This window comes from Emiliania huxleyi, assembly GCF_000372725.1.
Source record: "Emiliania huxleyi CCMP1516 unplaced genomic scaffold EMIHUscaffold_105, whole genome shotgun sequence".
Classification (NCBI taxonomy): Eukaryota; Haptophyta; order Isochrysidales; family Noelaerhabdaceae; genus Emiliania; species Emiliania huxleyi.
In genome coordinates, this window is record NW_005202113.1 from 125,123 (window position 1) to 139,639 (window position 14,517).

General features: G+C 68.0%; 6 protein-coding genes across 6 annotated transcripts; 2 read left to right on the forward strand and 4 right to left on the reverse strand.

The window, feature by feature from the left end:
* Positions 1-362: 362 nt before the first annotated feature.
* On the reverse strand, positions 363-6,275 carry EMIHUDRAFT_108540 (hypothetical protein; the record flags this gene model as incomplete). The annotated part of the gene is made up of 1 exon (XM_005792713.1): positions 363-6,275. One exon carries the CDS (start codon positions 6,273-6,275, stop codon positions 363-365), a length of 5,913 nt encoding a protein of 1,970 aa, XP_005792770.1.
* Positions 6,276-7,430: 1,155 nt separating this feature from the next.
* EMIHUDRAFT_466532 (hypothetical protein) lies at positions 7,431-8,711 on the forward strand (the record flags this gene model as incomplete). The annotated part of the gene is made up of 2 exons (XM_005792714.1): positions 7,431-7,724; positions 7,834-8,711. 2 exons carry the CDS (start codon positions 7,431-7,433, stop codon positions 8,509-8,511), a joined length of 972 nt encoding a protein of 323 aa, XP_005792771.1. The 3' UTR covers positions 8,512-8,711.
* A 316-nt stretch (positions 8,712-9,027) lies between these two features.
* On the reverse strand, positions 9,028-9,257 carry EMIHUDRAFT_222783 (hypothetical protein; the record flags this gene model as incomplete). The annotated part of the gene is made up of 2 exons (XM_005792715.1): positions 9,028-9,060; positions 9,138-9,257. The coding sequence occupies 2 exons, from the start codon at positions 9,255-9,257 to the stop codon at positions 9,028-9,030; spliced, it is 153 nt and encodes a 50-aa protein (XP_005792772.1).
* A 487-nt stretch (positions 9,258-9,744) lies between these two features.
* Positions 9,745-10,293, reverse strand: EMIHUDRAFT_361018 (hypothetical protein; the record flags this gene model as incomplete). The annotated part of the gene is made up of 1 exon (XM_005792716.1): positions 9,745-10,293. One exon carries the CDS (start codon positions 10,291-10,293, stop codon positions 9,745-9,747), a length of 549 nt encoding a protein of 182 aa, XP_005792773.1.
* Positions 10,294-12,212: 1,919 nt separating this feature from the next.
* EMIHUDRAFT_222785 (hypothetical protein) lies at positions 12,213-13,253 on the forward strand (the record flags this gene model as incomplete). The annotated part of the gene is made up of 2 exons (XM_005792717.1): positions 12,213-12,808; positions 12,932-13,253. The coding sequence occupies 2 exons, from the start codon at positions 12,213-12,215 to the stop codon at positions 13,251-13,253; spliced, it is 918 nt and encodes a 305-aa protein (XP_005792774.1).
* A 207-nt stretch (positions 13,254-13,460) lies between these two features.
* EMIHUDRAFT_222786 (hypothetical protein) lies at positions 13,461-14,132 on the reverse strand (the record flags this gene model as incomplete). Its single annotated transcript, XM_005792718.1, has 1 exon — positions 13,461-14,132. The coding sequence occupies one exon, from the start codon at positions 14,130-14,132 to the stop codon at positions 13,461-13,463; it is 672 nt and encodes a 223-aa protein (XP_005792775.1).
* Between the last annotated feature and the right edge of the window lie 385 nt (positions 14,133-14,517).

Here is a 14,517-nt window from a genome sequence, read left to right on the forward strand (position 1 = left end):
GCTGCGCCACTCCCAGACCGCAGACGCCCCAGAGGTGAGAGGAGAGCGCGCAGGCCGCAACACGAGTGGTGTGTACGGCTTTAGACGCGGGCATGCGCGGCTGCGCTCACACGCCACACCTATCTCTCTATGCGTTCATTGTCCCCAACCATCCGCCATGCGCACCACGCCCACCCGCGGGGCCGTAGCCCCCCCCCCCCCCCCCAAACCACCACACACACAGTCCGGCACCGTGGTGCTCATCTGCTCATCCACCCCTCCCCCCTCCCCCCCCGATCATCAAATCGTGAGCGCGTCACGCACAAGGTACACATGTCCTAGCCTTGCCGTTTCTTGACGACGGTACTGCTGGCCCGGCAGCATCAGGCAGCGGCGGAGCCCTTGAGAGCGGCGACCAGCTGGCTCAGCCGCGTAACGTTGTCGGGACCCGGGTCGGCAGCCCTCTTGACCGGGTCCTTCTTTGCGTCCCGGCGGCTCGGCGCGTTCGGCGGCCGCTGCTCCTTGGCCATCTTGTCGGCCTTGCGCTTGGCGAGCGCGAGGATCGAGTCGAGTCGCTTGACGAACTCGGGCATCTTTTGGAAGACGTGCGCCCGCCACTCGCGCGGCCCCGTCACGAGCAGCTGCTGCATCACCACCAGCGACTCGCGCAGGAGCTGCTCGTGCTCGCGGTAGTTTTGTGCGAGCTCGACGATGGTCGGCACAACCTCGCGCTGCTCCCACACACGGTCGCGCAGCGATGGCGTGCGGCCGATGTTTGCGAGGATCCGCAGCACGTGGCCGACCGCCTTTTGGTGCGGCAGCGAGCGGTTGCACAGCTGCAGGAGCTGCAGCATCACGGGGACCGTCCCGACCTCGACCATCGCGGCGGCGACGCGCGGCGAGATGAGCGTGAACATCTCGAGCGAGCTCAGGGCGGAGAGCAGCTGCCCCAGGTTCTTGGTCGTCAGCAGGATATCCAGCGCCACCTTGGTGCGCGCCGGCAAGCACAGCGACGGGTCGGCTAGCATCTTGCGGTACGCATCGGCGGCGCGAGCGGCGATGTTGCGCAGCTCCGGGTGGCGCCGGTACACGCGCGATCGGGTGCGCCGGGCGCGGAGCATCGCCTGCAGGCTGACGACGACGCGCACGAAACGGACGCGGCGACGCAGCGTGATGGCGGTCAGTGCCCTCCTCGCGATGACGGCAGCCGCGGCGCGGCGGCAGTTGCGGTACGTGAGGAAGCGAGCCCTCGTCTGCACGAGGCGCGCGCACTGGTGGAGCTTGGCGAGCGCGGCGAGGTGCATCACCTTGCGGATGGCGTGCGACTGCTTGATCGCAAGGGCGACGCGGCCCGCGCTCTGGATTGCGATGGCGGCGAAGTGCCGCCGCTTGAGCTCAGCAAAAGCGACGAGCGACGCACGGCGCCGCGCCGCCGCTTGCAGGCGGGTGCACGCGAGAGCGCAGCGCCGCAAAACGCGCCGCGCGACCAGCCCGCGCGCTCCTGCCTGGACTTGGACAGTGGCCCGCACCGACGAGGCAATGAGGCGGCGGCAAACCGCCATGCGCTGAGCCGATTGAATGGCGATCGCCGCCAGAGTCCACGCGTCGCACAGCCGCCGCTCGATGCGGCCGCGAGCGACCGCCTGGATGAGCAGCGCGGCGCGCTGGCTTCGCTCCCGCAAGCACCGCGCGACAAAGGTGCGGCCGGCGGTCTGGATGACCGTGGCCGCCTCGATCGACTCGGCCAGTGCGGCCTGGGCGAGGAGCGACCGCCAGCTCGCCTGGATGCGCATCGCGGCGAGCGTCCACTGGTCGGCGAGGCGCCGCTCAGCGACGCCTCGCGCCACAGCCTGAATGTACCGCGCCGCCCATCGCGACCACTGCAGTGTCTGAATGGCGTGCGCCCGCCGGGCCGCCGCCTGGACGGCCACAGCAGCGAGCTTCATCGCAGCAAAGCGCTGGCGGCAGAAGTTGGCCCGCGAGACCGCCTGGATGCTAGCCGCCGCGCTGGCCTGGAGAGCAAGAATGCGACGGGCAGCCGAGCCACGAGACACGGCCTGCATACACCGAGCAGCGCGCTGCCGACGCGCATCCGCGCAAGCGGCGAGGCGGCGAGCCGAGGACTGGATCAGCACGATCGAAACGAGCCGGAGGTGAGCCTGGCGTGCGGCGTTGGCGCGCCGGCCCGCCGCCTGCATCGCCACCGCCGCCGCGACCGAGCGAGCGAGCAGAGCCTGGCAGCGCGCAGACCGCCACTGCGCCTCGATCCGCGTCGCCGCCGCGTGCCACACGGCGACCTGCTGCCGCGCCGCCGCGCCGCGCCGGAGCGCCTGGATCGCACGCGCCGCACGCTCGCGCCGCGCTGCCCGCACCGCCAGCTGGCGCCGCGCCGCGCTCTGCAGCCGCGTGCAGCAGCCGCGCTGGACACGCAAGCGCCGCATCGCAGCCAAGCGGCGGGCCGCCGCCTGCACCGCCACCACGGCCGCCACCGAGGCGGCAAACTCGACTTGCAGCGTCACCGACCGCCACGCCGCCTGGATCGTGACGGCCGCCGCCGCGCGGGCGGCGCACCGGCGGCGCTCGGCGGCGCCGCGGGCGAGCGACTGGACGCGCGTGCACTGGGCGATCGAGACGCGCAGCACGCGTGCGGCGTTGGCGCGCCGGCCCGCCGCCTGCATCGCCACCGCCGCCGCGACCGAACGAGCGAATGCCTCCTGGCACACGGCGGAGCGCCAGACCGCTTGGATGCGCACCGCAGCCGTCGCGCTGCGAGCAATCGAGCGGCGGTCGGCGCCACCGCGCGCCAAAGCCTGCAGCTTGCGCGCCGCGCGCTGCACGCGCTTCTTTTGCACCGCGGCGCGGCGGCGAGCCGCCGCCTGCATCTTGACGCATCCGATGTGCTCTGTATGCAGCTGCCGGTGCCGCCGAAGCTCGGCCTTGGCAAGGAGGCGGCGTGCCTGCGCCTGGACGGCGACGGCGCTCGTGCGCTGCATGGCGAGCTTCCGCACGGCGGTCGCGCAGCGCACGTTCGACTGGATCGAGACGATCGTAGCCACGGCAGAGGTGAAGGAGGCGCGAGTGGCCGACGCGCGCCAAGCCGCCTGCACGCACGTGGCGGCTGCCGCGTCGAGAGCAAGCGCACGCCGAACGGCCTGGCCGCGGACCACCGCCTGAAGACGGCGCGAGCAACGCTGGCGACGCAGCTCCGAAGCCGCGGCGGCGCGTCGCGCCGCCGCCTGCACGCGCACCGCGGCGAGCCGCGCAGCCTGCAGGCGGTGCCGGGCGCCGAGCATCCGCGCGGCGGACTGGATTCGGGTCGACGCGCGCGCGGCGAGGCTCCGTGCCGCCTGGCGCCGCAGGAAGTGCTGCAGCGCGAGCGCAGCCGCCCGAAGCGCCGAGAGCCTCGCCACAGCGCGCCGGCGCCGCCCCGCCGCCTGGATCGTGCGCGTCGCCCGCACGCTCTCCAGGAACAGCACGCGGTCGCGCCAGGCGCCCACGGCGCGAGAGAGAACCACCCGCGATCGCAGCTCTGCTCGCGCGTCCGCCCGTTGCTTGCTCGAGCGCCGGCGCCGCTGCATCCGGATCGCAAAGACGCACTGCTTCATGAGCTTCCACGGGTCGACGCAGCGCTTACCGCGAGCGCAGCCGCTCAGCTGGATGAGCCGCGCCGCGCGGGTCTGCGTCGACAGCTCCATGACGCGCGCAAAGAGGTGCGCGAGCAGCACCGCCGCCACCGCCTCATCCGGGCCCGTCTCGACGGCGTCCGCGGCGATCAGGAGCTGCGGCACGCCGCCGAGCGCGTGGAGGGAGCTGGCGAAGAGGGAGAGCCGCCGCTTGGCGGCCTTGCGCGCCTCTGCCTCGGCGGCCCGCCCGGTGTCCCCCTCGACCGGCCGCAGCCACTGGCCCGCCTCGAGCTCCTCGAGGAGCAGCTCCTCAGCCCCGGCTGGCCGCTGCAGCCCGAGCTCCGCGCGGGCGTCGAAGCCGTCGCCGAGCGCCTCGGGCACATAAAAGTGCACGAGCGCGAGCAGCCCGCGCCCGTCGCGCAGGCCGCCCGTCAGGTCCGAGAGCCGCAGCCGGTAGACGGCCGCCACCGACTGCACCCAGCAGAGCAGCGCCGCCACGGCCGCCGGCTGCTCGGCGCCGTCGGGCGCGGCGGGCGCGAAGTCGGTGTTGGCGGTGCGGCGGGCGCGGCGCGCCTCGTCAAGCACGATCCCGACCGGCGCGAGCCTCGGCAGCGCCACGTGGCAGATGAGGCTCCACAGCAGGTCGAGCGTCGCCTCGCAGTGCCCCTCGACGAGGAGCTTGGCGCAGCCGTGCAGGTCGGGCGGGTGGCGGAGCAGCGGGGCGCCCGCCGCCTCCATCGCGCGCAGCGCAATCTCAACGTTCTTGAGCTTCGAGGTGCGGTTGACGGCGGGCAGCCGCAGCGACGGCGTCAGCCGCAGCGCCGCGGCGCCGCCGCTCGGCGCGCTCGCCACCTCGAGCACCTCGAGCAGGCGGCAGAGGCGGGCCCCGTCGCGCAGGTCGGTGGCGAGGGACTGGACGGTGAAGTTGAACTCGTGGTGGGCGGTCTGCGCGTGCGCCAGGGGCGCGTCCATGTAGGCGAGGTGCTTGGCGAGGTCGCCGATCCCGCCCGAGAGGAAGGAGCGCGCAAACTCGATCGCCATCTGGCGCGTGGACTTGATCGTCGAGTCGGGGCAGAAGAGGCACGGGTCCGCCTCGAGGACGGTGGTCTCCTTGGCGCGGTCGAGCAGTAGGAGGACGCACAGGACGCGCCGCACGATGCACTTGTGCGTCTCGCCCACGGCGGCCGCCCGCGCCTCCTCCCACACCTTGTCGGGGTGGCGGCCCGCCGCCGCCGCCACCGCCGCGGGCCGCGCCGCGGGGTCGAGCCGGATGGGCGCGAGGAAGCGCTTGTCGAGCCACTTGCGCAGCGCGTGCGCGTCGTCCGCCGCGGCGCCGAGCGGCGCCATCTCGCCCGAGATGGCCTCGAGGGCGAGCCGGAGCCAGAGCGGGTTGTAGCAGCCGAGGAGCGAGAGGAGGTTGTCGCGCTGCCCGACGTCGGCGGCGAGGTTGAGGCTCGGCCGCACGCACAGCAAGCCCGACTCGACCTCGGCCTCGAGGCGCGCGATGACGGGCCGGAGCGATGGGCCACGCAGCAGCGTCGTCATCCGCCGCCGGTTGACCGCGTCCTGCCTCCGGTTCTCAAACTCCATCAGCGTGAGAGTCTGCCGCTCGCCCGCGCCGCCGCCGCCGCCTGCCACGCCGCCGCCCGGCGCGACGGTGCGGCTGCCGCCGACCACAAAGTTGAACCAGGTGGTGAAGCCGGCCTCGCGCCGCTCGCGCCAGCGCGCGTCGTAGAAGAAGCCGCTCGTCCGCCCGCCGAGCGCCGCGGCGCCCTCGAGGCGGCCCGCAGGCGCACCCCTCGGCGCCGCGCCCCTCGGCGGCGGCTTGCTCAGCCGCAGCCTGCCCGGCACGCTCGGCGCCTTGCTTCGCCGCACCTGCTTGAGCTTCGCCTCGAGCTCCTCGACGTGCTCCTCCGCCAGCTTGCGCCGCTCCGCCGCCACCTCGACGCTCGCCGCGGCCGGCGGCGCGGCCGGCTGGGGCGGCGCGGCCGGCTGGGGCGGCGCGGCCGGCTGGGGCGGCGCGGCCGGCGGCGCGGAGAACGCGCTCGCCATCAACGACGCGGCGCCCTCGTCAAAGACGAGCAGGTCGTCTCCCAGCCGAGAGTTGCGTCTCGGCCGCGACTTGGACGAGAAGGACGAGGCGCGATTGTTTGTGAGCCGGCTCGGGCTGAGCGGCATGCGCTCGTCGTGCGCCTGCGCCTTGCAGAGAGCGGGTGCCGTGGCGAGGGCGAGGATGGCGTCGCCCACGTCGGGCGGCGCAGCAGTCGGACCGGGCGGCGCCGCGGGGGCGCACAGCCCCTTGAGCTCCACCGCCAGCGTGTTTGAGCGGTTCCAGAGCAGCTCGAGCCGCTTTGGGATCGAGCCGTGCGAGAGCGGCGCCCACGTGACGCAGAGCTCCCCCTCGCCGTGCGGCGGGAGCTCGAGGAGCGGCGGCTGGACGCTCAGTCCGCCGCGGCCGACGCCGCGCACCTCCAGCCGCTGCGGCCGCGGCGCGACGTTCTTCACAGCGAGCGCGCGCGTCACCGACGCCCGCGGGGCGATGGTCCCAAAGCTGACGGTGGGCGTCGTCGCGACACTGCTGAGCACGAGCGGCGCCGGCACGCAGACAGGCTCGAGCGACGTCGCCGCGTTGCGAGCAGCCGGAGCCTTGGCCTCGACCTCGGCGAGGTCCATTCGACCTAGCTCCATTCGAAAGGGAAAGACACGCGAAGAAGAATTTAAAAAGCCAAGTCTCTCTCACAGCACACAGGCTCGACACAGGTGCGAACTGGCGCGTGCTAGTACTATCACCGGCACACCACCGGAGCCGCCTAAGCGACTCCGCGAAGAAGAATTCGACGACGCGTCTAACGGATCTTACCCCGCCTGTAACCTATCAAACTCATGTGGCTGGGTCGACCGCGCCGACAGCTACGCCGCGAGCGCGATGTGCAAACCTCTCTCGATTCAGGTAAACTCTGCCGTCCCTTCGGCGATGCACTGCCGTGACGGATGGCGTTATCTTTAAGGTATTGCTAAAATCTCTTTTGAGCCGCCGCCGGTGGCGGGAACTCACACGCAATAGAGGCATCCATGTCGTGCAGGAGCGAGAGGCCGCGCGCAGGGGGGTGGGACATTGATGGACATTCATGAATTCAACGTGTATTTCACACGACTAGAGAGTGGGGGACCTGCGGCGGACCCGCCTCTGTTGACTGTTGTTCGGGCAGTGAGAGACGCAGGATCTGCACGCCAAAGTGGGGCCCGGGTATCGCTGAGTGTGAGAGGGACTGGATCGGCAGCGGCCGGAGGGACTGGATCGCGGGCCGGCGACCCTCCACACGCCGTGGCTCTGAGCCCGCTAACTCCTTCGCGGCCGTCGGCAGCGGCCGGAGAGGCCGGAGAGCCGTCCGACGGAGGCCGGTCGTGCATCGGCGCGTCGGCCGTAGGGGCCGGGGGGGCGGCGGCATCCATCGCTGCGGGTCCGCTGCAGCGGGCCGACGATTGTGGACTGATCGATCGTCGGCGGGCGGTGTTCTCGGTTTGTTCAGCGGAGACGTTCTACGTTAAAAGAGCGTCGGGGACACGAGAGACTTATAAAAAGCGCGTCGGCGCGGACACGAGAGACTTAGTAGCCAAGCAAGGCGCAACGACGGCTTCTGAAAAGAAAATAATTTGGCGATTTGCAGAAAGAAAGAAAGAAATAAAAATAATTTTTGGCATTTCCTTTCTTTCTGCGGCAGGAGTCGCAGGCTTGGCGGCCGTCTGGTGTACTGTGTTAGTGCCAGTGCGCGACGCTCCTGGCCGCTGAAAGCAACGCTGCATATGCATCTATCCAACACGCCCCTGATGTCGGCCGCGTCCAAGCTGGCCGGAAAATTGCGCCTGCCCTGCATCGGCGCGCCGCTCTTCATCGTCTCCACGCCGGACCTCGTCATCGCGCAGTGCAAGGCGGGCATCGTCGGCTCATTCCCGGCGCTCAACGCCCGCCCAAAGGACAAGCTCGATGAGTGGCTGGTCCGGATCAAGTCGGAGCTCGCGGAGCACGACGCCGCCCACCCCGACTCGCCGGCCGCGCCCTTCGCCGTCAACCAGATTGTCCACCGCTCCAACGACCGGCTGATGCACGACCTCGAGGCGTGCGTCAAGCACGAGGCGAGCGCCGCCCGGCCGGCCGCCTCCCGCGCCGCCCCTCGCGGCCGCCTGCCCTCGCGCGCGGAGAGAGAGGGGCGAGGCCTCGCCGCCGTCGCAGGTGCCGCTGGTGATCACCTCGCTGGGCGCGCGCGAGGACGTCAACCAGGCGATCCACTCGTACGGCGGCCTCGTCTTCCACGACGTCATAAACAACCATTTTGCGAAGAAGGCGGTCCAGAAGGGCGCCGACGGCATCATCGCCGTCGCGGCGGGCGCGGGCGGCCACGCGGGCACGCTCTCGCCCTTTGCGCTCGTCTCTGAGATCCGGGAGTGGTTCGACGGGCCGCTCTGCCTCTCTGGCTCCATCGCGACGGGGAGCGGCGTGCTGGCCGCACAGGCGCTGGGCGCCGACTTTGCGTACATGGGCTCCGCCTTCATCGCGTCGGCCGAGGCGAACGCGCAGGACGCGTACAAGCAGTCGATCGTCGAGTCGGTCGCGGCGGACATCGTCTACTCGTCGCTCTTCACGGGCGTGCACGGAAACTACCTGCGCCCGTCCATCATGGCGGCCGGCCTCGACCCCGACAACCTCCCCGAGGGCGACGTCACGCAGATGGACTTTGGCTCCGGAGGCAACACCGACGCCAAGGCGTGGAAGGACATCTGGGGCTGCGGGCAGGGCATCGGCGCCATCAAAGAGGTGAGCACGGCGGGCGAGATCGTCGAGCGCCTCAAGGGCGAGTACGCGGCCGCCGTGGCGGAGAGCAGGGCGGCGACGGGCAGGTTCGTCCCCTGACTCGCGAAGCGCCACTCGGGCCCCAGTCTCTGTTCAGCGCGCGCACAGACGCTCTCCTGTCAGTCCAGTCAGTGTATCTCCCCCTCTTGACTCTCGTCTGGGTCTCGGTTATTTTGTGAAGCGTGTTCTTGTACGCGTCCAGAGTGTCTGTCTCGCCTCGGATGTTGCGGGTATTTATCTGTGTACTGTGACGCTGTCGACTCACAATGCCACGGCATAGGCACACGCACATATATAAGACATATTGCCGGCTTGCCGGGGCATGCCGGGGCGGGGCCCCGGCCGCGCCGCCGCCGCGCGCCGGGCCCGGCGGGCGGGCGGGCGAGAGCGAGAACGCGGCCCTCTCGACTCTCGTCCAAACCTCCAATGAGAGCTGTAGCATTCCGCGTAGCATGACTGACGGCTGTCTGAAGGCGTGGCGAAAACGGCTTTCGGCTCTACACACGGCACCGATGGACACGAGACGAGCATACCTCCGCTCAGGCACAGGCTGCATACACGTGCATGTACACACACTCACACGAGGCCCACTGCTAGCTCGAGCGACTGCTAGATCCGGCGCGGAGGTCCTCCAGGCTCGCACAGTACACCCAGACGGAGCAGACTTGGTTAGGGTAGGCGTGCACGTACACGGAGAGCGCAAACTGAATCTTCTTGGCGTCCGCAAGGAAGATATTGGTCTCGCGCACGCGCTTGATGATGGCGTTCCGGTCGGTGTACGTCACGTTGATGGGCAAGCCGACCATGTGGTACACGCTGTGAGACCATGGGTGTGAGGTTAAACCACGTTACCAGCGCTTGGTCACATCGGCCCCGAGGTCAGATCCTTCTACTCTGTTGATGACAAGACTTGTCTACTGGCTGGAGCCGAGCAGGAGAGCCCAGCGCACAACCCCTGGACAACACAGGGTCCACACCCCGTAAATAATACGATCGCGAGTACGAACGTGGTGTGCCGCTAAGGTGTGCGCGACTGCTCTCGAGGCCGAGAACCGCGAATGTACTATTTTATAGCTCCCTCGCGGCAAATTCCACATTTTTCAGCCCTGCAGATATCATGCAACCAAGACGATGACACGCCAACTCGCGACAGCTCACATCCTCTAAAGCTCCTACACGGTGGTACACGCCGCACAAGCGTCCAGACAATGAGACATGTGTGGCACGGCCGACGGCCCGCCGCCGCGCATCCGCCAGCCCGGAGCGTCACGGCCGGCATCGCGCCCGGCCGGCTTACGCGCGGGTGGCGGCGTCGCCCTCCGAGCCGTACCCGCCCGACGACTCGGACCAGCCCGGGTAGATGACCTCGTTGAGGCCGTGGATGAGGCCGTTGTCGGCCTTGACGTTGGCGCAGTAGCTGGTGCGGGGCGGCGAGGACGGCTGGCCGCAGAAGGCGTTGTCCAGGAAGTCCTTGCGGAACATGCGCCGGTAGGTGATCGTCGAGCCCTCGACGGTGGTGAGGTCGGCCGAGCCGAGCGAGTCCTTGTTCACGACGCCCTTGATGACGTGGTACTCGCACACCGCCTTGGTGAGCGGGCCGGCGACCGCGGAGAACTGCTCGCACGCCACGTTGCCTGGCGCGAGCACCGTGATGTCGGGCTGGGTCAGGTCGACGCCGTGCTGCTGGCACGCCGCCAGGAAGGTGGAGAAGGTGTCGTACTCCTTGAAGTCGGACTCCTCCTTGGGCGGGTCCTGCAGCGGCCCCTTCTCCTCCCAATACAAGTCCGGCCCCTGCATCGTGGCCAGCGTGTCGGCGACGTTGGCCATCATGGGTGCAGACATCCGCGAGCCGTGGCCGGCACGCGAGCCGACAACAAGCGCGGAGGAGCCAGCGAATCCGAGGGAGAGCATTGGTGACAGAAACCTGTGGGCGAAGGGCAGTACGTGTGGTGAGATTTGATCCCAGCAGTCACCCAGGAGCGACGGAGGAGCAGCGAGCTGCAGCGAGCAGCATCGCACCTTAGATTTCGTTCGAAGCGCGGAGAGAATTCGGCTTTTGCAATTTTCTCTTCTTCTCTCATGTCTGCAAAATCCTGCAAAGGTGGGGACGTGTCTGTCCTCGACCCAGCCCTAGCTTGGGATGGCCGTTTTATTTATTTATTTATTCTCTCATGTCTGGGCGGCGCCAGACTCAAAAGACGTATTTTTTCTCTCTCTGCGTGTGGGAGACTCCGGCCGCCGCCCCTGCCACCCCTGTGTCAGTGTGCCGGTGGCAGCGAGAGACTGCCAGTGAGAAGCTGGAGGCAGGTCGGTAGACTGAGATAGACCGCCGCCAGTGGAGTTGGGAGTCCACCGTGCACCGACCGCGCTGCGAGCCTGTCGTGTCCCTTGTCGGCAGGCGCAGGAGAGCCCCACCTGTGCCACTGATCGTCCTTCCAAAATCCTGCTCGTGCAGTACCGACCGATCATCCGGCTCGCTGGGTGCGCTTCTCATCATCTCATGGGGCTTCTCTGTTTTCTTTCTTTCTTTCTTTCTTCTCTCTGAGTTGGATTGTTTAAATTCTTCTCTCTGGCGTCGTCGTCGTCGCAGCACGACGCAGAGAGAGGGGAGCGACGCGACAGAGGAGGAAGCGACAGGAGAGAGACTTTGAGAGAACGACGAGAGTGGGACGACCGCGAGGTGGCATGAAGGCTGCAGCGAGAATCCTGAGGCGAGGGTGTAGAGGATGTAGAGTGTAGTGTATAGAGCGCTGTAGAGCTGTAGAGATGTAGAGCGCTCTGGAGCGCTGTAGAGCTGTAGAGCTCTACATCCGGCGCGGGACGATGTGAGTCCGATGTAGAGCGATGTAGAGCGCGATTTTGCTGTAGAGTTTGTTGTAGAGGCTCTACAGCCAACCCGCCGGGAAGGCAGTGACTCAAAGAGGTCGAGTCGCACTAATGGGGTGTCTCCGAGCTTACTGGAGCTCTGATTATCACTGACACACAGAGAGTCCCTCTGACGGCACACAACACCCTATAACTGCGTCATGACCAGCCTGCCATGCGTCGCGCCGGTGCCTTATGATGTAGAGTTTGTTGCAGAGATTTCATGCTGTAGAGGGCCTCTACATCGCTCTACAACGCACCCGCATCGTCACGCGGCGGATGTAGAGCTCTACAGCTCTATAGCTCTACAGCGCTCCAGAGCGCTCTACATCTCTACAGCTCTACAGCGCTCTACACTCTACATCCTCTACACCCTCCCTCAGCGAGAATCGCGAGGGACTGGCGAAGTGAGATAGGAAGGGGCAGACGCGCTTAGGCTGAACAAGCTTTTCCTCTCGCACCCCGTCTCTTTTTTCCTTTTTCTCTCCCTTCTATTTTCCCGGGGAAACCATCAAATTTTCCGGGCTCTGAGCCGAGTCTGAGCACTGAGGCTGGTTTGGGCCCAAAATCAGCCAAATCGGCAAGTTACCGGGTATTTTGCGGGTATACCTGGAAAACCCCGGGTAAACCTGGAAAACACAAAGAAGCTTGTGCAGGCCTTCTTTTCCCCCTGTGACCGCCTGGGTATCGTGCCGATTTCCTCAATTTTGCCTCAGATTTTGCCCCAGACCAGCTCTCAGACTCAGGAAAACTCGCGAGTTTCCAGAATGGAGCACCAAACACCCTCTGTGTTTTCCCTGAAATTTCCGGAAACGCAAAGTGCTTTTTTCAAAGAATCGCAAAGAAAACATCCAAAAAGAAACTTGTGCACGCCCACGGGCTTCGCGCCACTGTACATGCTCGCGGCCCTCGTTACCACCGGCCGCGCCGCCGCCGTGAGCACGGCGCTGCACCCGAGGCCGCTGCTGCTGGACGTGCCCGCGCCCGCAGGCTTCAGTTGGGGCGGCACCTTCACGTTCGACGAGGCTGGCACCGCCTTCCGCACAGCTACAGCCTCTGCCATCGACGAGCTGGACATCGGGCCTCGCGTCGGGCTGGGGACGCAGAGCGAGGTGCGGCGGGGCCACCTCCCCGGCCACACGGAGCCTGTGGCCGTCAAAATTGGGCTCAAGGTCGGCGCGATTGCCCGCGAGGCCGAGGTGCTCTCCGCGATGTCGGGCGTGCCGGGCTTCCCCAGGCTGCTGCACCACGAGGCCGAGGGAGAGGGCACGCCCGGCGGCGCCCTCCTCCTGACGCTGCTCGGCCCGTCGCTCGACGACCTGCGGAGGCGGGGCGAGAGCGGACCGCTCACAGGGGAGCTCCTCCGGCACGTCGGCGGCTGCCTGCTCGGCCTGTTGCGCCGACTGCACGCCGCGGGCTTTGTGCACAACGACGTGAAGCCGTCCAACGTGCTGCTCTCCGCGGGCGCGGCGGAGCTGCACCCGGCGAGCGAGTTGCACCTAATAGACTTTGGATCCTGCACACGCGAGCCGGCCAGTGCCGCCGCCGGTGGAGCCGCCGGGAGGGAGGCGCCGCCGCCGGCCGCCGGCCCCGCCGGCTCGCTGCTCTTTGCGAGCCTGGCGGCCGACGAGAGCCGCGCGACGCGCCCCTCCGACGACGTCGAGAGCTTGCTGTACACCCTCGCCTACCTGGCGGCGGGCAGGCTGCCGTGGCAGGGCGAGGACGCCGACGCCGTGGCGTCCGCAAAGCGGGAGCTGCTGGTCGAGGGGGTTGGCGCGGTCGCGGCGCTGACGGACGGCGTCGAGTGCCCAGCCGCCGCCGCGGCGCTGCGCGCCCTGCACGCGGAGGTCGTTCGCGCGTCTCGGGTCGGCGCCGTCGACTACGCGATTTGCCTGGCGGCTCTGGAGGCCGGGCAGGAGGCGAGCGGGCTGCGATAGCAGTGCCGGCGCCCGGCGGTCGGGGCGGGTGTACTGTGGATGACGCAGTCCGTGTGTAGCCAGGACCCCGACACGGCACTTAGTACCCGCCGTGGCTATAAAAGCTCCTCTCCTCACGCCTGTATAGCTACGCGGCTAGTCCGCCTTAGGATATGCGTGCCGACTCCCCGTCCCGACTCGCACTGTCTGTCCGCTGGGTCTCAGCACTCAGGGCGCGCCACGCACACAGGAGATACTCTTGAGCCTCCTGGCGCCCACCTCGCTGACACCCGCTGGCCGCAGGATCTCGGCGCAGCGGCCAGAGCCGCCATCCACCAGGATGACGTCGACAAAGACCGGCTCGTCCGGCTCGACGAGGGCGACCCCTCGCTGCGTAGTCAGCCCGGCGGAGCCATATGCGAGCGAGGCGGGGACGATGAGCCGTCGCCAACCGTCCTCGCGCATCCCGACAATCCCCTCGTCGAAGCCGGCGCGGATCCGCTCATCCGGCGTGCCGAGTCGCCACTCGTGGGGCCGCGTGTCGAGAAAGGAGCTGTCCGCCGGCGTGCCGCTCCGAAAGTTCCTCGGCCACACCTTGAAGTGCGCGTAGACAAGATCGCCCGCGCGCGGCTCCGGCCCGCTCCCCCGATAGAGGTCAAGCACGACGACGCCGGACGGTAGCGTGGTGCTCGGCAGCGTGTCGCGAGAGAACTTGCTCAGCGCATCGAGCCGGTCCTGCTCGTCGGTGGAGAGCGGCATCTTTGCTGTTGCGGACGGCGGCGCAGCGAGCGGCAGGCCAACGCCGGCGCCGAGCAGCAGCTCGCGGCGCGAGAGGCAGGGGACGCGGAGGGCGGTGGCGGCGGAGCAGAACAGGAGGAGGAGGAAACGAGGCGGCAGCATATACACATATATTGCCGACCGGGTAGCGCCGATGACAAAAGAAAACAGTCTCGCCCGCTTGCGGCGCTTCGGTGCTCGCGGCGCGCTCACCATAGTGGTCGTTCAGGGCGGCTCGCACAGCACACACACGCACACACACTCACACACACATGCACAGACACACAGCCTAGCACACAGCCCCTTCCCCTTCCCCCCCAAGACCTCAAGGGCGAGCACACGCGCAGGCCGCACCTCTAGCGAAGCCCACACACAGTGGGAGACCTTACCACCGCCCCTGTCACCCATGGCGAGTGCCTCGCGTCGGCCGCCTCTGTCAGTGTGTGCCCGTGGGTGGAGAGACTCATACTCATCCGAACAAAAACAAACAAAATCTCTCTCTCTCATC